Source organism: Syzygium oleosum, unplaced genomic scaffold, assembly GCF_021117445.2.
Source record: "Syzygium oleosum isolate NSW1041296 unplaced genomic scaffold, Sole_v2.1 Sole_v2.01, whole genome shotgun sequence".
NCBI classification, from domain to species: Eukaryota; Viridiplantae; Streptophyta; class Magnoliopsida; order Myrtales; family Myrtaceae; genus Syzygium; species Syzygium oleosum.
The window spans coordinates 33,702,881-33,724,423 of NW_026607485.1; the positions used below are offsets into that span (position 1 = coordinate 33,702,881).

The following is a 21,543-nucleotide window of genomic DNA, read 5'->3' on the forward strand; positions in this document are numbered from 1 at the left end:
AGACTGCATTAAACAAATGACAGGTTTTGTTGGTTTGTGCACAGAGGTCTTCACCTTAAATCTCTTTCTTGGGTTTTCTTGACTGCATTAAACTACGCATGTGATGCTCGGCCAAAAAACAAATACTATGCATGTGATGGTCAAACACCCCGATTGAAGAAAAAGTGGGTGATGAAATCTGATGATTTTGATGGTTATGACAAGCAATTTAGTCAGATTCAGGGATTGGTTTATGGGGAAAAGTAAAAGGAACGAAAAGGTTTTATTATCTGGTTTGACAGTCTTATCTCTAAAGGACAATAGAGAAAACCTCTAAAGGACAAACATGGCCGCTTAAGCTGTGCAAAACCACCATTCACACAATCACAGCATGCCTCACCAAGTTCATAGATTGTGGGGGACTCACAGACTAACATTCTCACTGCCCCCTGACATTGGATTATCAAAGCCACTGTAAACTTATATTAATATTGCTCTCAAACGTTTGTTTTGTGCAGTATCTTGCACATTGCTGAAAAAAAATATACATGCCCGATTCAATAGCTGCTGTAACCTGCTAAGAAGAATTGAAATAATCATTTGAGCAGAACCATGATAAAATACAACAAAAAGGGGAGCTTTTTCTTCACAACATCCATGGAGTCTATGGCCCTAGCCATTGGCTAAAGGAGAAAAATGAGTGGTTTATGTAACAATGAATGTGAAGAACAAAAGGTGATCCTGATCAGTGGGTTTCGCCTTTACCAGTTATAATTGAAAACTGTCCTAAAAAAAATTGGGATTGGGGTCCCCCTGGAAATTCAAGTCCTTCAGCTAATGGATGACAGGGTGAAGTACAATGGACAGCCACACTTATTTAAGGGGGTGTTTCCCTTTCAGCCATCATACATAAAAGTTGTCCTCAAAAAATTTGGGATTGGGGTCCCCCTGAAAATTCAACTCCCTCGACTAATGGATGACAGGGTGAAGTACAATGGGAGAGTTACCTAAGGACCGTACAAAGACAATTGACAAAACAAAAATCAATATCTAACTACTTATATTTGAGCTTATGAGCTACCCACCAAATCAAACTTGTGTTGTTATGTTTTCATTTCTGGTTAAATGATCTCTAGCAAGCGGACCAAGGTTGCTCTTTCTTCATGCTCACACGGGAGAATTCATAAGCAATCGCTCTCTCGTCACGAGTTTCGTATCGAATCAATTCAATAATCCTTCATTCTCTCGACCGGTGGAACTCGAGCCTTCTTCAAAATCTCCGATCAGTTACCCAGGGTTCCAAAATCAGGTATCCACTTTTGACCCCCCCTAGGAAAGGAAGACTGGTGCAGACCCTAGTATGCAAATATAATTCTTTTTTCTTTTCCAGCTACTGATTTGGGTGGTGACTAATGGCTAAGGCCAGCATGATGGTGGCGGAGTGCTGGCTCTCATTTTGGGGACCATGTTGCTGAGCTGTGTGCCAGGTCGCCAATTTTTGTGGCGTGCACAGCAATATATCTATGGGAGTGGGCTGGTGATATTTATGTGTTTTTTTCCTGAGTCATCATCATCCCATACACTGCCATCTTAGGAAGAGCCAGCTTCTTGCTGTGTATACAACAGCTGCATGGACTTCCAATTTTTCCTTGTTCCAGCCAGATACAGAAAAACCCCAGAAAAGAAAAGAAACCCTAATTGACCCAGGGCTATCTAAGACTAATTAGCAGGGTCCCCCCATTCACTTGGCAAAAGGGTCGTCTCCGTTTCGAGTTCGACCCGTGATCCACGGTCCCGTGATAAGATCGGTACAATTTCCGGGTCTTAATCAATCTCCTTATAGAGATTAGGTCCATATATATCTTGCCAGCTGATGGAAAGATTAACACGGCGGTCGGCTTTAGGCCGCAATTTTCATTGATTATGAATGAGTTTCGAGGTTGATGATGATCATGTTAATGGAGAGATTAAGGATGCTGGCATGTACAAACAAAATCTATAGATAACTAAGATGGATCCACTTGCATTCTTTTTTTTTTTCTTAATGCTAGATTATCTGTCCATGCAATAAATAATTAATAATCTTCAATTTTTCTATGATCCTTTTGATATCTAATAAATAGTGCAAGTGGAGAACTCCCTCCAACGGATTTTGACAAAAACAAAAACAAAAACAAAAAACTCCCTCCAACGAATCCTATGCATGCATGCAGTTTGACCTTATATCAATATTTTGCGTAGTTAATAAGCTTTTTATTTTTATTTTTATTTTTCTGGCTTGCCCGAAATTATCAAGACTTTGCAGAAAGAGCGATTTTCTCGCAATCCGTACATGTTAAAAACTATTAATTGCGTGATATAATGCTTCACCTTTCGTGCACATGTTCGATATTAATATTTATTGCTTGAAGTAAATTAAATTATTAACTAGGGAGAGGTCCAATCATTGAATAGACGAGGAAATTATCAAAAAAATCTTAAATTTATTGCACTTATGCTAAGTCAATTTTAAACATTTCAATTGTGCTAATTTAGTTTGAAATATTTTCACGTTTTGCCAATTGAATCGGTCCGAACAATTTTGACTGGAAATGGCTAACGGAAACGCTAGACGTCCTATATGGTACGTAAGCATTTTTCTATAGTATTTAATAATTTTTTGGTTTTCTTTTTCCATTTTTTATTTTATTTTATTTACTTTTTATTTGGACTGAGTGTTGACAACGGCCGCCGGCCACAGATGAGGGGCAAGATGCCCTCACCTTATTAGGGCGTCATAGCCTCACACAGATTAGGTGAGAGCATCAGCCCTCGCCAACCAAAGCAAGGGGCATCGCGGCCCTCGCCCAGTGCCGACGACCCTTATCGTTTCTCTAATAAAGAAAAGGAAAAAAAACCACAAAATTGCACAAAATTCAAAAAAATTAAAATATTATCAAAAATGTCCATGACAGTGTCGGCCGTGCCAGGTAGGACGGTCGGTGTCCGCGTCAGCGATTTCTAGTCAAAATTGACTAAATGAACTCGATTGACAAAAATGTAAAAAAATTTAAGACTAAATTGACACAATTGAAAGGTTGAGAACTGAATCAGCACAAGTATAATAGGCTTATGACTTTTTTCGGTAATTGTCCCTTATTTAATTAAAGCCAAAAAATGTAGGTGTACTTTTCTCTGGTGCTTACCCTAAAATGAAAGGCATTGATTATTATCAAGCAATCTGTCACAATTATTCCTCAATTATTTGTGCCCTCTCTTTCTCTATCTCTCTAAAAGAGAGAGAGCTCGCATTGATAGATATATTTACGTAAATCACACTACAAACGATGCCTATAACAGCTAATGATTGATACCTTTCATTAGATAGAATCAAAGTCCAAATCTTTATTACCATATAAGGCGTGAGATGTTAGTTTGCCTCGCGAACAAGATCTATTCCTATTCTTCGAATGCTTTGTTCATCAAATCCGAGCTTATTTTCGCCTACCATGACACGGTTAGCCCAAAAAAAAAAAGGAGAGAAAATAGGAATCCACGAGAAGGCTGGTCGTGCAGCAATGATAGATACTCCGACGTGGTCGAATGAACTCAAAGTATCTGCTAGAAAGTGTGTCTATAGCTACGTAGGGGTGTCGACGGTACGGTTCGGTTTAGGTTTTCAGAAAAACCAAACTGAATCGAACCGTTTGGGTGTGTATTAGCTTTGAACCGAACCACGACCTGAACCGAGTATATTCTGAACCGAAGACCCACTTCGATTCAATTCGGTTTTTCGGTTTTCTTTTTTGCAATATTAAGAAGAGGTTTATTGTAATATTAAGAAGAAGGGCAATTTTCAATTTGGATCATCAGTTAACCGAACCGAACCGAACAGAACTAAACCAAAACTATTTGAACCTGAGTGAAAAAACTGGTATTTTCATTATATGATCCGAAACCCAAGAAAAAACGCATGAAATTTGAATTTGGTTCGGTTTTCCAATTTGGTTCTGACACCCCTAGCTACTAATATGGCCGGTCGAAAATAGTGAAATGGTATTCGGTACCACATACAATGTCATTTATTAGAATTAATGAGGCTAGCCCTACGAGGTTTCTAAAGTATTCTAGGGAGCATATAGATGTGATTGATCAGCAGAATCATATGGGACATAGAGCTAGGTTTTGGACCATACTTTGCCCAAGGTCTTCCCGCAATTTTTGCACTCAATTAATTCGCAAAATTCACGGCCCTTCACGGGGCTTGATGTTCAAAAGATAAATAAATGACATTGGCCTCGTGACTCAACATTAATATACCTATAAAAAATTATAAACTGGGCTTCCATATTTAATTATCTAATCCAAATAAGGAAGTCACATGTTATGCAATACCCACTTGAGCTTTCGAGTTTTTCTTAATTTTTCCGAGAAAAGTTTACAACCCGTTTTCACAGGAAAATAACTTGAGTCATTTTTAAGTGCTGCCCCGGACACGTGGCATGCTTTCCAGTGGCTTCAAATGACCCACATGCAAAACTTAAGCCGCTGCCGCCGCCGCCGCCATCCGCCACGGCACCGGTCGCCGTCCCCTCTATCTCCACCGCACCTCCACCTCAGTCGAAGCGAATAAATAGACTCGTCTCTCTTCTTTGCCTCGCGACATTCTCTCTCTTTCCTCCCGTCCCACTTTCGAACTTCATCACCGGAAAGGCGATGAGAGAGGGCAAGGGCACCATCCCACGGTGGCTGAGCAAGCTGACGGCGGAGCAGGTGGGGCGGAGGTGCGCGACAGTATATCCGTGGTGGTGGCCGCTGCCGGCCGGAGTTTCTAGACAGTGATGTTGTCCCCCTAAAAGAAACTTTCATTATATATGCACAGTATAGTATACATAAAATCAACCATCCATCAAGTTTACCGGATATGACTAGTGACAATTGCAGCCGCAAGCGAGAGCAACGATGGGTATGTTCAGGAATATGGACCGAGTAAAATTATTAGGGCCCATTTAGTTGGGTCCAGTTGAGAATTCGTATATAAGTTGTGGAGATTGTTTTCAATATAAAAAAAAAAAAAAACCTAATCCTCACAACTAGATTCAATGGTTCCAGGGCAGAACCAGGAACCGGAGAACCGGACCGGTGAGAACCTGTCCAATTCCGGATTCCAAGGTATGCGGAATAGGTTCCAGATTTCAAAAAATGAGGAACTTATTCCAATTGGTAGATTTTAGATTTTAGGAGGAACTGCTCAAAATAGAGATAATTCCATTTCGGGTTCTATAACTTAGATAATTGTGCTAATTCCATTTCGTGTTCTATAACTTAGGTAATTGTGCAATCAAGCCTAGAAACTCTCAATTTGCACAATTAGATCCTGCAACTTTAGCCCACTGTCCAATGTAGTCCTCCGATGACCGGATATATGCGATTCAGATCAAATTGATACCTTAGGCTTATATAAACAAATATATGTTTTCAAAACAGGACGTGGAAACTGTGAAATAGAATTGGACTGACATCTCTCAACATGGACTCATGTTCTTCTTCCGATCAGAAGAAGTCCAGGAAGCGGAATCCAGGGTAAAAAATTCGAAAGCACAGAAAAGAAAAGAGCAATTTGATCGGAGTTTCATATCACCGGTCGCCGGAGGACTGCATTAAACAAGGGACTAGAGTGACAGGAGTCGGGCTACGTTTGGGAAAGTGCATTTCCCCAGAAATATTTGGCTCAAGAGGTATTTGCTCAAATCAAGTACTTTTTAAGTGACTTTTGGTGTAATTTTTTGGAAAGTAGGTCGCGTTTGTTTCGCGAAAAATAAACGATTTGGAAAATATTTATATGAAAGGATCGTTTATATTTCTTATAAAAATGAATTAACGAAAAATAATTTCGTCGTCAATGAAATGTTTAGACATAGATTATTGTCGGTAATAAAATCACGTTTCATTAACTAATTGTTGCGAGCGATAAAAGCGATCATTTTTAGGAAAATATTTTCTAAATAATTTATTTTCCGCGAAACAAACGAAGCCTTAAAAGAAAAATACACAGAGCCAACTGTTCGTCGTCTCTCCGTCATGGAAGTAGAGGGCCACCACAAGCCCAAGCGAGGGCTCCGAGGTCGCGCATCCCCATGCGTGACAATGCTGAGGTCGCACCCCTTGTCCATGTGACCTCGGGCGACATAGATTTGGAGACAAAAGGTTTGGGCAACCCGGTGAGCCTTGACCTCGGCGATGCTCGACACAACAACCATCAACCTTGGCGACCCTCAATATGCCAGATCTTGCTTGAGCCACGACCTTTAAATCTCGCCTAATAGACTCGTGACCCTGTTTACATTTCTTGTCATAGTCGAACCCGTGGCTCTAGAATGCTTCAACAAGCTCATTTGCTGTTTAAAATTTACATCGTACAATAATCATGGATTGATTGATAGAGGTTATTTTCGTTTATGCGTTTGTAGTTTTTTTAGCAGTAATCACAAGTGATTCTTACAATCACCGTTTATGCATTTTCAGGTTCATTTACACTAATATGCCGTTCATATCAAATAATGAACATGATAACATATAAAAATATCCGACTTCATTACCGCAATTCACCATAACAAAATTCCTAGATTTCATATCGTATTCTATCCAGAACCATCATGACTAGAAATCTAGATGACCAAACTCAGCCTAAGAGTTTTGGGACATGATTTCACAATTAACCTAAGTTGTAGGACTGGAAGTTGGAATTTCCCAAACAAGCATGTCTTTCTCTCATATAATCCACTGCTCTTCCAAAGTCCTAGATACAAAAATATTTAAAAGCCAGGTCGCCGTATGCACTGAACATGCAGCGCGAGGAATGAGTTGAATATACTAATGTCTCTTGTCGTTATGCTCATTACCACGCGAACCGAGGACAAAAGCAATATCAAAAGACACGACACCCTCGTCGAAAACTTAGTCTAATTATGGGGGCCATTCGTTTTTCCTCTGTTCCCGGCGAGGAATATTCCGCAGGTTCTGTTCTATGTTTAACACTGATTCCATGGCGCAGGTGCTTGACACTGTGGCAATGCATGTTATCCCATTTTCTAAGTACGCACTGGTCTCAAATGAGACCAAGTCTCGTGAAAAAAAACATTGTGTTTGAGCCTTTTTGTTCTTAGCCTCCTCTTTTGTGAAATCTGGGTTTTGTCCTTGGGCTTGATCCCGAGTGAGAAATGCCCATCTCTGCGCTTTGGACAGCAGAGTGCCAAGTGAAATTCAAAACGAGTGAGGGGCCGCTTTTATGCCCAGAATCTGTAAAGAGGTCTCAAAGATCAAGTCAGCAGCTTTTCCAATCCTCCAAAATCCAGAGATCACGAAAGTCATATGGTAGGTTCCAAAAGATGCAGACACATTACACATTACACATCACGGTTTGATGTCATATTCTCCACTTTCCCTTATGTTTATCTCCAGTACACACCACACATGGACAAATTAGGAAAAAGGAGCAGACCGGGCACATCGGTGGTCATCACCCCACTTTGGATGGGAAGAACAGAACAGAACAGTTTGGTTACTCTCAGCGTGCAAGTGCAGATGCTCTTTATTTCTATATCTTTCTTATTCTCAGTGGTTCTGGATTACCTCCCCACCATATCGCCACTCTAAATGTTCATGTGTTTGCTTTCGGCTTTGTCGTGTATTAGAGAGAGAGAGAGAGAGAGAGAGAGAGAGAGAGAGAGAGAGAGAGAGAGAGAAGGTGCTTTTAAAAGAGAGATGAGGTAGAAAAGGATAATTCCACATGGAATTGTCCCCACTCGTGTGTATATTCTACATTAACTTCGCAGAAAGAGATTTAAGTTTGAAAAAACAGCAGAAAAAGGTAATCTCTTCTCTTTAATTGTGTTAAACAATGTCTGCATTTGCACCAAGATTCCGTGTATGTAGCAGCACCAGCAATCAGCAGACCATGTACATATGCACATGAGAACACGTTACCTATGTTTGTCCCAATAGACCGAACTATGAGTCCCGTATTTTGTTGGTCTGGAATGAGTCTACATATTATCTTTTTTCGACGCACGAGGTTATAGGGGTCGAGAAACAGCCAATCTTTCACAAAACAATGTCTACCAAAAGTCGATTGCCATGATGGATTCAAGAGGGTGTTATGTAGTCATGAGTTGCAGACTTCTAGCCATTAGCATCTGATGGACCATTAGGCTACGCCCTTTCTAATGTGTAGTCTGTCCACTCTCTGTGCCATCAAGTTCAAACAGATGCACTAGAAGAATAGGCCAAAACAGTTTCTTTCAAGCTCAAACAATTTTATGAAGACTTCTCTAATCTATTTTGTTCTCTGTCCATTAAGAGTACTAATTATTCACTAAGGAGCAATGGTATCTGATCATGATGAGCTAAGCACTTTGCATATTTTTATCCCTCCTTTCTATTTAACCAACTTGCTTCATATTTGAGAGGTTCTTATCAGGATAGAAAGATGGGTTGCTGACGACATTCACCCACTGATGGATCTGATTTTATCTGATACCGAGGTGCTATTTGGAGCGAAAGTTCATATCATTAACTTCCTTGTTAGGCTTATCTAGAGCATCTCTTTCTGTCAAACAGGGGAAAAAAGGAACTGTCAAACAGGGGGAAAAGAAAAGAAAAAAGGAAAAAAGAACTTTAATTTGTTGAAATCCATGAATCTTTTGGACTGCTAGCAGAGTTTGTCCTCCCTATTTCTCTTGGACAATAAAAAATCATTTCTTGCTTATCTCTAAACATGAAAAAGAAAAAACACCTCTCTCGATCAATTTATCATGCCAAAATCTGAATTCTGCACAAAATTCGCGGAAATCATGTACGTGTGAATCTCCAAATATCTTCTAGCTTAGCTAGTTCAGTTTTTCCAGTAGTTTCATGGTCAGTTCAGGATATGAAGGATCTGGGAATATATGCCTCAGTCATGACACTACATATGCTTTTTCTGGGAAGGCAATTTGGCATATGGACGTGCATCCATTCTATTTGCCTAGTCATTCATGAATAATTGGCGCTGTCTTTGGAAAAAGCTAAAGAAGCAAGGAAAAGAAAGCAGATGATGTTTTGATTTTCTTTTTTTCTGCTATCATAAGGAGCAGTAGCAGCGCCATTGCCTAACCATCCTTCATGACAAAGGAACATCTTTTTTCCCTTTATTAATTAATTTGCATGCAACACAGTCGTCTTCATCCTTCCTTTGCCTTTTTTCTCCTTTCCCTCCTCGCTTTATCTCCGACGCCTTTTCTTGGCCCCCTTCTCTCTCCAATGGCTTCTTTTATTCCAGTTCATATCATGTCTTTTGAGAACCACCAGTACGCAAATCGCATTGGAAAACTACTTGTTGCCTCTCCTCCTAAACCCAGGAAGCACATCTCAGAATAATGGCCAAAGGATGCTCCAAATGCCTCTTCATATTCCCCTTGTCTCTTCTCATCATCTGTTCTTCGGGTAAGTGAAGTGACCACGGTCTTTCTATATGAATATGCTTTTTCTTCCAACCAAATTAGCAGAAATCCTACAGTATAATCATTTGGCCTTTTGAAGCTGAAATGAGAAAAATATGCATGCTGTGCATTTAGTGTCCGTGATATATGAAAATCAAGAACTAGTACTCTTGTGCTTCACCAATTGAAGCTGGACTACAATTGCCCTTATTAGTTATCAGAATCCTTTACCCTTTTCTTTTCCTGTTCTTCTGCGTTACTGATTGCTTCAAAACACAGTATGTCTTAGTGCACAGTGTCTGATCTTTGTCATATTAACCTTGACAGGAACTCTGGTGGGTTTCTCTTACCATGCAAATGTAAAGACTGCAGATTCATTAAGTATTAAAACCTTAACATTCTTCAAGCTAAAAAAGGTTGCTCCATCACAGATCGAGGCATTTACTGCTGATAACCAAGATTTAAGTTCTCTCACTAACTTTGGTGCATCGGTCCACCTCTTCCTAAATGTAGACCAAATTAAGAGTGTTATGCATTCTGAACCATCTGCTATTTCATTGCTCAAACTCAAAGCCCAAACGCTGGCCTCTCATCCTCAAGCAAGATTAGAAGGCATAATACTGGGTTTTGGTTATCAGAATGTGGGTCAAGCCGAGCTGCAGAAGATCTCATCCACATTAGAATTAGTCAATGGTATCATGAATAGTGAGAGAAAGATGAAGGTTTCTGTGGCGTTTCCTCTGGCTTTCTTAGAGAAATTGGGGAAAGATGGTTCAGGAGAGCCACATAGGATATTCAGTTCCATTGAGAAATCGTCGGTGATGGTAATCATCGAAGACAATATCACAAGTGAACCAGGTGACAGAGATAAGGTTGTTCACTCTGTCATTCAAAGAGCACTTCTGGCCGGTTCTCTTTTTTTGCCCAATCATATTCCTCTAGTCTTGTCCCTCAAAACACCAGTTATTCCTAGTACAGAAGAAGCGGCTCAGTTGACTGATAGCGTCTTGAAATCATTAGAAAGCAATGCTCAGATCAAACCTGGCCAGTTAGTAGAAATCTATACAGATTTATCAGACATGCGTGAACTCAGGTATCGAGATGTTCAATACAAAAGACCGGTTTCTTACCACAGAGAACTCCTGAGCCACCTGAAACACAGTCTGCACGACTTGGTTACCAATCCGACAACCACATTTCCAGTGACTCCAGTATCGGCAACACCAGTCACCACTCCAGGTACTCCCGCACCCACCATCATCACCGTGCCTTCTACCACCCCAGTCATGGCAACTCCAGAGAATCCTCCGGTGGCACCTATCATATTTCCCCCGACAAATCCTGTAAATCCTACCGTGCCAGTCACAAATCCGGCGGCGCCTATCATATTTCCCCCAATAAATCCTGTTAACAATCCCGTGCCGATCACAAATCCGGGCGCGACACCAATTGCAGTCCCTGGGGCCCAGCCGGTAACTAACCCTGTGACAACATATCCGTCACCATTAGGGGGCGTTCCTGTTACAGCACCCGTCACAAACCCAGTCGCACCTCCAGTGACTACAAATGCACCTGCGGTCCCAGGACAGAGTTGGTGTGTAGCCAGGAGTGGAGTATCGGAAACTGTCCTACAACAAGCACTGGATTATGCTTGCGGCATCGGGGGAGCAGATTGTTCGCAAATTCAGCAGGGAGCAAGCTGTTATGACCCAAATTCTCTTCAGTACCATGCATCCTATGCTTTCAACAGCTACTATCAAAAGAATCCGGTGGCTACGAGCTGCGATTTTGGGGGTGCCGCCACTATCGTTAATGTCAATCCAAGTAAGAATCCTTTCGGCATTTTGTTAAGTTTCTTTTCCTCTAATCTTAGTAAACGTCTGTAATGCTTTAGAATATCAGTTCAAGCTTCTCCAATGTTCGTACAGGCGTCGGTTCTTGTATTTACCAGACCTATCCATTATCATCTGCACCAGCAACTACGACGACGACACCAACACCGACAACAGCATCTCTGTCTCCTCCATCGACGGGGGTGCCCATATCAAGGTAAACTCTCCTATCCTGTAGTTATATAAATCGTTTCTTTTTTATTTTTCGAGAAAATGCTCATCCCTAGTTACAGAGAGATAATGACATTGGTTCTATTCCCGGATATGATAGCTCCGGGACTCCCCCTGCAGTGGTGAATCCTGTCTCCACTAGTCCCACTGGCTTTACCTTGGAAAACCCTCCGGCCGTCAATACATCAACCTCGACCTCGACTAAATTGCAGCCTTGCAGTTACACTGGCCATATTGTCTTGCTAACAACCTTACTCGCTGCAAAATTGATGCCGGCAAGGTAGGATCCCTGAACTTCGTGTACAACATCCTCGGTCCCGGGCTGGTGTCATGTTTCCTGTTGCATCAACTATGTACGGGCTCATTGTTGGAGCGACAAAGAGCAACTTGGTATTGGTTCTAAGCTATACCAAGTAAACTGTGACAATATTTAAGCCTGTTAGGTTCTCCAGACCGCATACATGCGCTAAGCTGTCTAATAGAGATGCTTGTTAGAGTATACACTGTCCAAAATCTTGTATAATAGCTGATAGCCGAGATAGACCTAATATCATATATTTCCTTTGGGGCAGTAGAAAGTAGCAATCTAGGACTTCAGGTCAGAGTTAGAAGAGGATTGCTGAAGATTGTAATAGCTGATCCACACTTGTTTGTTGTCTACGTGCATTGTGCAGCTAAGTTTGAATCCATTACAAGTTCATTTGGACTAATGTCTTGTGTATTCACATGAAAACCACAAAGGTAAGAGTGAATAATCCCTTGAAATCGCCATTGGCACAAACCCTCGGCTTCAAATGGGTTCCACCAGATCTAAGGAATTATCAGATCCGACGGTCAAGATACATCGGTCTTGAAATTTTATTTTTTTCCCTGGATTACGTGCCTAATTTGAAGCTTTTGACAATTGATAATTTTGCAAGGATGCAGACTGCGCAAATTAAAACTGGCCTCACCCAACTAGAATCACACTGCTGGGATTATAATATTTCCGAATTACTTTTTCATTTGCAACTAAATATCAAACTTTTCTATGGCGATGATGTGACGCTGACTCATTCATGAGCAATCCAATGTAAAAAGCCCTTCATCATGTTGATTTTCCTGAGGTGGGGTAGGAGTGGAAGGTTGATGGCAGAAAGCATGCCAAAGACGGTGTAACGGATAATTTTATTGACAAGCCAAAATGTCAATAAAAAAGTCGGAAACCATAAAGCTGCGTGGGACAAACAGAAAGTAGCCACGTTGAGTATCATTGAGTCATTAGTAACATGATGAGAGAGGAAGAAGGCTAGGCCCTTGTCCAAAGGCAGTTTTTGCTCACATGGAAGGCACTCAGCCTCACACAAGCTTCATGCAATGGATGCCACTCGACCAAGAGAGTGTCCCATCATGCAATGAATTCGTTGCACCAGACAAATTGACTTTGTTGATGATCCTCGAAGAGACGTGCTTGCATTTACATATGTCAGTGTACACACAATTGATAGCGGCATCGGCACTACCGCAGTTTCAGGAGACCTGATGAAGTCAAAAATGCAATCTATGCAGCAAAAGACCACAAATATGACATTGTTGAACATCTAGCACAATTATTTCCATGACCGTTGGTCAAGTTTTCATATTTGATGTCATTGCTTAATGCAAAGGGATATGCCTCTGTGCACAGGAAGAGTATATACCGGATGATAATACTGCTAAAATACGCATTAGAGTTGAAGGTATTCTTAGCTCGAGCTTTGGAGCAGCAGCCTCAACGGGATCAAAAGAGAGCCTAAGAGGATTGCAGTTGTGCTAACAAAATGATAACTACCTAAAGGTTCTAAACAACACAACTAAACTATATGGCATCAAATTCTTTTTATACAGCACTAGAAAATAGACACTAAACTATTCATCGCTTGGAGAACACCACCAAGATCAACATCGACATGGAAACCATGATTTTGAAGCCAGAGGACTCCCAGAAGTTCTGTTTATCGTTGATGGCATGGCCCTCCTGTTGTTGCTGCTTTGCTGCTAACTGGTCTCTAAGATCCTTGATAGCTCTATCCCTTCGTTCTCCCATCTATTTCAGCACAAAGCAGTACAATAGTTGAGAAGACGCAATTTCGATGGAAAGCAGTCTCAATAAATTAACTGGACCACATCCTTTCGAGAATTTCATGTACCAACTTCTCAATTGGTAAAAGTTCAGTCAAAACAGGCCAAGAGTGACGTGTGAGCATAAAATCCATTCAAACAAACTCTATATGATTCCAAAAGTTGCTAAGTGGACCATATACTAAATAGGGATCCTGTTCCACCTTTAATGAAACACAAGTTCCAAAATATTCTAGCTAATCCTACCTGCACATGGACCAAAAAATTCAATAGCCAATATGCACTTAAGTGATGACAAAGAAACATACCCGTTGAAGCTTTCGTGTTTGAGCACGAGATTCTTGGAGACAAAATTCCAATTTCAACACCCGTTTCTTCAATTCCTGATCAGCTCGACGCTGCTTTTCTAACTGTTCCAGAAAACACATTTAGTGAACGACAGCATTTACCAATTCAAACAATTCCTAGTATTAGAGCACTAAAAGTATCAATCTTAAAAGCAACCGTGGTAGCACTAAAAAGGGTATTACCTGTGATTCCAATTCTTTGGTCTTTATCTTCCAGTGAGCAGACATTATCTTGATTTCATCCTTCAATCTCACTATCTCTTCATCCTTAACAAGCAAAAGCTTATTGATCTTGTCAATATTCTTTGGAGAAACCTCATCTAGTATTTTCCTCAACTCGCAGTCTTTGCCTACTCCAGATTTGGCAAGAGCTTGCATTATGTCATGTTCGATCCTCAAGACTTCATCTTTTAATTGCTTTTGAGAAGATTCCCTTGCTTGAAGATCCTTCTGCAAGTTATCTAACTGCTCAGCTAGCACATTTACACGATGCTCATGCTCCATTATAGAACTATTCTTCTCATCTAATTCCTTCAAGAGTGCCAAGCACTGATGTTGCGCCGATTCAGCTGACACAGCACTAGCCTCTGCAGTGGCCTGTGTGGTTGCAAGCTGTGATCTTAGATCATCTAATTCCTTGAGATACTGCTGCATTACACATTTATGATCAGATATAGCACACAAAAAGCAGAAGAACACTAGGCAAGATCATTTCTGCAAGTGTCGATTTGATTTTTTCAAAGCTCTACAACATTTTCTGACAAAAGGAAAAAAGAAGAAATAAGCGCACTAAAGCATTCCAATTTGAACACACATATGTCCAAAAATGGAATGGAAACAAAAGGCACACAGGATGGAAAGAATATTAGCATCATTGATTGAATCAATAATGCAAAGCCATTTGCAAGAAATAGACTAGAACCCTTCAAACACCCAAGTTAAAAGTGAACACTTTACATTCTCGACCAAGTATGAATGGTTAATAATCCCGCTAATAAAGCCATGTGCAGTAAAGTCTACTCCTATATTTCATAAATCCTTAACCAAAGTGATTATACTAGTTATTGTCCATATAACCATATCTAACGCTCTTCGCACTACTTCAGTTAGTTAACAAAAAGAACTTCACAAGCTATTTGTAATAGCTAAATTACAAGCTTCAGGGGCAGTTTTAAGAAGTTAGTAGTTTTCTCAAGCAATGTTCAGTGACATGACTGTAGTTACACGTGATTCTACACCATAGAAGCTTAACGCGATGACCTTGGTAAAAAGCAGATTAAAAAAGTACTTGTCGAAATTTTAAAGAGCTGTGCCCTGCTATGGATTTGTTTTGCCAAATTTGCAAATCTGGTTGAGGGGCACAAAATCTAATGACAGCCAGGCCCAACCACTTAGCTGTTCCTTAAGTCTTTCAATAACTACCGACTATCATCCAATAAAGGCATGCAAGTAGTTAAAGTATTTTTAAGAATGTTAATTTGATGTCAACTATAACTAAATTAAACTAGCCTGAAAACTAGAATTATGGGTGCAGGATATACCACCACAAAAATTAGAAGGGACATGACCCACCTAAACTTTCAGAGCTTGCATCAGGATATTCAGCCAACATATATTATGGGATTCAACTGATAATGGTATCGTTTGCCTGTTGGACTACAGATTCTCTTGCACTAAAGAAATGTGTTGAAGGAGTTCTAGAGCAAAATCTAATGTTTAAAGTGATAAAATGCACCTTTCAAAGTTTTCAGCAAACACCACAATCTACTCCTTTTTTTAAACATTTTCTTCTTAAGGAAATTGCTTTTGATCTCCCAAATCTCTACAGTAGTATAACGTGAGAGTTGTAAACATTTGGATCTAAGGGGTCTATTAATATTCATAAGGAAACATTTGGCACAAGATCCAGAGAAAGGAAATGCTTAAAATTTTTAGCTATAGCTGGACATGTTTCATAACTAGAATTGCAGCAAATAAGGCGGTGCTAAATGTCACATAATCAAGTCATATCAGCAAGCATCCAGAGATTCAAGATCAGATACTTGTTGTCAAGAGATTGTCCATGAAAACAAATTAAAAAAAAAAATGAATCACAAAAGTATGTGCATTCTAACGGTCTCCAAGTGTTACGATTCACACTGAGAGCAACAAACTAGATGAGAACCCGGTGTACAGCCACTGTACATATGTCCCGATTCTGCGATTTATTCATTTCCTACATCAACTTCATATCGTCCTTTCCAGTAATATTGTTTCTTGAATCATTCAACCGAACTGGAATTTGAAATACTACAAAGAAAAGGACCAGCTTTCGTTTGACTTGCTCCAATAAGAAAACAAAGATAAAAGGCCATAAGGCATCATTGCAATGGTCGGATTGTTTAACAGAACAGACAAAGGACCACAGCGACCAAGCCATTTGAACAAAAAGGGAGGTCAGGAAGGTCTTCTAATCACGATCAACACAAGAAAAACAACATCCGCTCATAAATAGGGACAAAAAGGAGAAAAAAATCAGACCTTATCAGCACTACCAGCTGAAGCCTGAAGCTGTCCATTTCTTTCCTCCAATTTCTCCTGCAATTTGTGGATCTCCTCTTCCAAATTTTGCGCCTTTGTCTCCGCCTCCTGAAAAAAATAGGCAAGCCCAAAAATGAAAAAGAGAACTCAGATCCATTTTCAAACATACACAGCAAACTTAGCTGACCCCACAACCAAAAGCAGCTCACAAAGCAAAAAACTTCGAGAAGAGAGAGAAAGAGAATTCACATTCACTTGAAGATTCAAAAGCAAACCCATCAACCCAGAACAAAAGACAAAAAGCAAACCAAAAAGAAAGAGATTTTTTACACAATGACCATCACGTGCCTGCCTTGTGAGGGTTTCTTTAGCAAATGATTGTTCCTTAGATGCCAGCCGACTCCGGACGTCCTTGAGCTCCGCCGCCAGCGACACCACGTTTCGCCGGAAGCTCAGCTTCTTCTCGTTCAAATCTCTCAACAACGGATCGATCGAAACCACCGACTTCTCAGACATTTGCACAGTGGCCAAATTGGAACAAGTTACAGAAGATTTTTCCCAAGACGAAACGAAACGTCAGAAACTCTTTGCAATGGATCGGCCAAGCGATACCCAGTTTGACTACGCAAAAAAGGCAAAACCTTTTTATTGCGCACACTTGGACATACCCTCTCCCTGCAAAACAATAGAGTCGTTGCGTCCATTATATTCCATTTATTCCACTGACCGTGGATTCTTTTCTTCTTTTGCTGAAAAACGAAATAAGTAATAAGGAGCGTGTAGAATGAATCTTCTACTTCGTTTGACAATTTCCCAGGAAAATCTGGTCCAAGAAAAATTTACCCTTCTTCTTCTGGCAGATGATTGTACACGATGCTCTTCTATAATCCACAACAATGGTTTGAGAGAGAGAGAGAGAGAGACAGGTACTAGATTCATTCAACGGAGACCCTTTTCTCTATAAGCTTAAACTTAAAGCTGACTGAAGCAACTTAGCGACCCAGTTTCAAAATTTTCTCGGGAAAATAAACAAATGAGTCCAATCCCGCCCATTTTCTCCCCCGAAAAGAAATCACTCATATCTTACTCCAGCACACGCATGCAGAGCAGCGACTGTCGCCGATAAACTAGAGAAAAACCACGATCTCTTTGATGCAAAGGCGTGGATTTAAAGCATCCCCAAGACTGATCTGAACCAAACCAGAACTTCCGAAGCTCGAACAAGATCTCCAGATCACACAACAAGACATGCCTTCTCCCACGACAAGAACTCACCCAGAAACAAAACTCCAAAGAAACCCACCTGAACAGCAGCTGCAAAGAGAGAGAGAGAGGGGGGGTGGAGAGAGAAACTCCGGTCAAGGGAGCCCAGAAACGCCTGCAAACGTAAGCCTCTCCCTGTATGCAAAACGAAGAAAAAAACGCAGCCTTTTTATATAATTCTCGCTTTATCCTGCAACTGGACTCCACTTGGAATCCATCCCATGCAAATCTGGGTCATACGCTCCAAGGGTGTCGATTCAATGGCCAGTATCATCGGAGGGTCGGCAGTGGAAGTCAAAGGGTGTCCGCAAAATTTAAACTTTCTTCACTATGCGGAAGAAGGAGATGCGTAAGGGTCATAAAAAAATGCAATAAAAAGTGATTTCTTACATAGTTTAGGGAGAGTTTTCGGCGTTTACGGAACGTGTCTTGTCGACACTCGAGACAAACAAGACAGAGGAGAGAGAGAGAAAAGGGTTTTGCGGTAGGTTCGGATTCGTTAAGGCTAAATGCGGGGTGGCGGCTCCCGGTTCGGCTCGTGTCCGAGCCTCTGGTTCGTCTGAAGTGCGACACAGTCCGAAGCTAAGGCTCTTCTTGGTCTCGTGGTGGTTTGAGTGGAGCGCGGCAAATCCAAAAGTTTGGATTGGATCGAGCTCGTGTCGCGACACGTGGAGGGCTCGTCGGCCGTTGGATTTGGATCTGGCGGTGTGTGAAAAGGCATGAAATCGAAATTTTGCACTTGTCTGTCTCACTGGGTCAGGGTTGGGCCCAAGCAAGGATTGGCTTGGCCTGTTTTTCTTTGTCCATTTCAGGCCACACCTCATCTTGCTAGGGATGGAAAGATGCCGGCGATCGAATCCGCCAAAAAAGGATTGGAAAGGAGAGACCAGCGTAGATACCTCCGAACGTTACCTTAAAGGGTCTCCCATCCGGTATGTTCGATTCGAGGCGTAGTTACTCAGTTCACCCGTAAGTGTATAGGTCTGTCACTATAGCCCCACCGGCTTGGTAGAAGTTAGGAAATCTCTTTACATAAGGTAACATATGCCCAAGTTAGAGGTTGACTCTAAAGCAAATTTGAATAAGCTGTTCGAACATATAAAATCTCCTTAAACTTGCAATCACTCCCGTATATTTAAAACTTGTATATTGGGCATTACCACTTGGTTTTCACACTGTCATATTTGAGATTGACACTGAAGTCATCACTTATTTTGTTAGTCTAGGGTTGATGGTTAATAATGATGGCCCTGCTTCGCTTAAAGATACCAAAAGACCGTTGTGCTCTCGCTTTTCTCTTCAAAGTGCAACATAACTTCCGAAAAGAAAATCGTCCTGCTGATAGGCTTGCTAATCTCGGAATCGACAAGCGTTTGGACACTAGGTTATTTTCACTGCCTCCTCGAGAGTTATATCCTTTTTATCGGGTGATGAAATAGGGACAATAGATTCTTAAAATTAATTTTTTGTAATCAACTTTAACCCTTTTTCATACTAAAAAAAAAGATTGTGTATTGCGCATTTCTACAAGTAGGAGATCCATAGTCTCGAAATATAAGACCATAACAGATAAACATTAAACGGTTATGAAAAAACCCAAGGTTAAATAATCGTAAAATGAGAAGTTAGATTTGGAACACTGGCCAGTTCAAATAATGTCATTATATGATCAATGTGTTTTTTAGGGTTTACAAAATTACTTGTAAACTTAGGTTTTCCAAAGGAGGAAGGGTGATTTAAGTGGCTCATATAGGGCATGAATGTTGATTCATCCCTTAGGTATATCCCAAACCCATCCCAGCCCACTAAAGTCTCGTAAATGGAAATTGCAACCCATCCCACAAAGCGAAATTCATAACTTGTTTCAGACCAATTAGGTGTTTTTTTTCTCTTCATCTCTATTCACTTATCTAATTAAGTTTTACATAAGATCAAGATATTTGGGGGTTGACATTGCACCAACAAGGAAAGGAAACCATTAGCAAGTGATTGCTGGTGGATAGATTTTCCCACTCCTTTTGGCAATCCAAAAAAATAAAAAAGGAATTAGTATGCAGGTTTAAAATTGTTGAGTTAGAACTTGCAAGCATTGTCATTTTTTAGAATGCTTACTCTTTGTATAGATGAGCAATTGTCATGTTAATCTCTATTATTTTTCTTATTCATTTATAGAAAAGAAGAACAATTGTCACACACACACACACACACATATATATAATTAAATGTACAAAAGATTTGATAGTATCTAGGGAAAATTACCCAATCAATCATAAATTTATTATACGGATGTCAGTTCAGTTCTAAATTTCTAATTTTGTCAATTTAGTTTTATACTTTTGTGCAAAATTTCAACATAGTCCTTTTAATCAATTTTCGCCGAAAATTGCAGACGTGGCAATCCGGTTATCATCGACTATGCTACATAACACACCATCACTCATCGATTTTCAACGAAAATTGGTCGGAAGACTGCATTGGAATTTCACACACGGGTGCAAATTTGAAAAGTTTAGGAGAATTAATATCGGTACAATAAATTTAGGGCTGATTGTACAATTTCTTCATGATATCTAATCATAAATAAGAATAAAACAATAAAAAAAATCTAACTAAACATGGGTCACAATTATAAGTAGAAGTCAGGCCATCACGTATTCCATCTCATGCAACCCCACAATCTTCTTCTAGTTGGTATCTACAATTCCTTCATGCCCAACTTGTTAGCAATATTTTCAAAAGTCGGGAAAATTACCAAAAAAGTCATAAACTTATTGCAATTGTGCCAATTCAGTCCTAAACCTTTTTTTTTTTGTCAATTCAGTCCTAAACCATTTACAATTGTGCCAATTCAGTCTATCCGGCCACTTTTGGCCAGCCGGCGCTTACGTGGATGCCGGGCGACTGACGTGGCAATATTTTAATATTTTTTTTTATTTTTTTTCGATTTTTATTTTTATTTTTTTCCTTTCTCTTTTTTTTTTCTTTCCTTCTTCCCCCTGGCCAAAGTGGCCAGAGGGAGGCTCACCGGCCTTGGGGACTAGCGAGGGCGAGCTCGACCTCGCCCAAATCTGGTGAGGTCGAGCCTCGCCATGGCTGTGCGACAACAAGGCTCACCATGGCTGTGCGACGGCGATGCTCACCATGGCTTGCGTGACGGTGAGGCTCGCCTCACCGCAGCTCACCTATGGCATGTGGCGAGGCTCGCTCGCCGGCATGTAACCATGGCGAGCTTTGCCCTATCCCAGATCTGGCGAGGTCGAGCCTCGCCATGGCTATGCGACGGCGAGGCTTGCCCTCGCTGGCATTAGTGAGGGTGGAGCTCGAAATTTTTTTTATTTTTTTTCCTTTCTCTGTTTTTTTTTTTGGCCTTTCCTTCTTCCCTCGGTCCGGCAGGGGCTAGGGCTGGCGAGGTCTCGCCGGCCATTGGGGAGGCTCGTCCTCGCCGGCACTGGGCGAGGCGAGGGCGGAGCTCGCCATGGCTGGGCGAGCTCGACCTCGCTCATAGCCATGGCGAAGCTCAACCTCGCCAGATCAGGGTGAGGTTGAGCTTGCCCAGCGGTGGCGAGGGCAAAGCTCGCCCAGCCATGGCGAGCTCCACCCTCGCCGGCCCTCGCCAGAGCTGGGCGAGCCTCCCCAGTGGCCGGTGAGCCTCCCCCTTGCCGGTTCGGCCAGGGGGAAGAAAGAAAGAAACAAAAAAAGAGAAAGGAAAAAATTTAAAAAAATTCAAAAAAATATATATTAAAATATTGCCATGTAAGCCGGTTGGCGTCCACATTAGCGCCGGCCGGCCAAAAGTGGCCGAATGGACTAAAT

The 21,543-nt window shown here is 41.0% G+C and overlaps 2 protein-coding genes and 1 long non-coding RNA gene across 5 annotated transcripts; 2 read left to right on the forward strand and 1 right to left on the reverse strand.

Annotated features, from left to right (window-relative positions):
- The first annotated feature begins 9,167 nt into the window (after positions 1-9,167).
- Positions 9,168-12,204, forward strand: LOC115682748 (uncharacterized). 2 transcript variants are annotated; one of them, XM_056312648.1, is made up of 4 exons: positions 9,168-9,441; positions 9,765-11,261; positions 11,332-11,486; positions 11,601-11,785. In XM_056312648.1, exons 1-4 carry the CDS (start codon positions 9,375-9,377, stop codon positions 11,640-11,642), a joined length of 1,761 nt encoding a protein of 586 aa, XP_056168623.1. In that variant the 5' UTR covers positions 9,168-9,374; the 3' UTR covers positions 11,643-11,785. The 2 variants fall into 2 exon arrangements, with proteins under 2 accessions (XP_056168623.1, XP_030462931.2); XM_030607071.2 differs by having other exon boundaries at positions 9,178-9,441; positions 11,366-11,486; positions 11,601-12,204.
- Positions 12,205-13,159: 955 nt separating this feature from the next.
- Positions 13,160-16,983, reverse strand: LOC115682218 (nuclear envelope-associated protein 2-like). 2 transcript variants are annotated; one of them, XM_030606383.2, is made up of 5 exons: positions 16,816-16,983; positions 16,468-16,575; positions 14,131-14,592; positions 13,909-14,010; positions 13,160-13,565 (listed from the first exon to the last, which is right to left on the reverse strand). In XM_030606383.2, exons 1-5 carry the CDS (start codon positions 16,981-16,983, stop codon positions 13,392-13,394), a joined length of 1,014 nt encoding a protein of 337 aa, XP_030462243.2. In that variant the 3' UTR covers positions 13,160-13,391. The 2 variants fall into 2 exon arrangements, with proteins under 2 accessions (XP_030462243.2, XP_030462235.2); XM_030606375.2 differs by having other exon boundaries at positions 14,131-14,595.
- Positions 16,984-17,027: 44 nt separating this feature from the next.
- Positions 17,028-18,108, forward strand: LOC130138463 (uncharacterized). The gene is made up of 2 exons (XR_008816867.1): positions 17,028-17,157; positions 17,782-18,108. It is a non-coding gene; the product is annotated as an uncharacterized LOC130138463 (long non-coding RNA).
- The last annotated feature ends 3,435 nt before the right edge of the window (positions 18,109-21,543 follow it).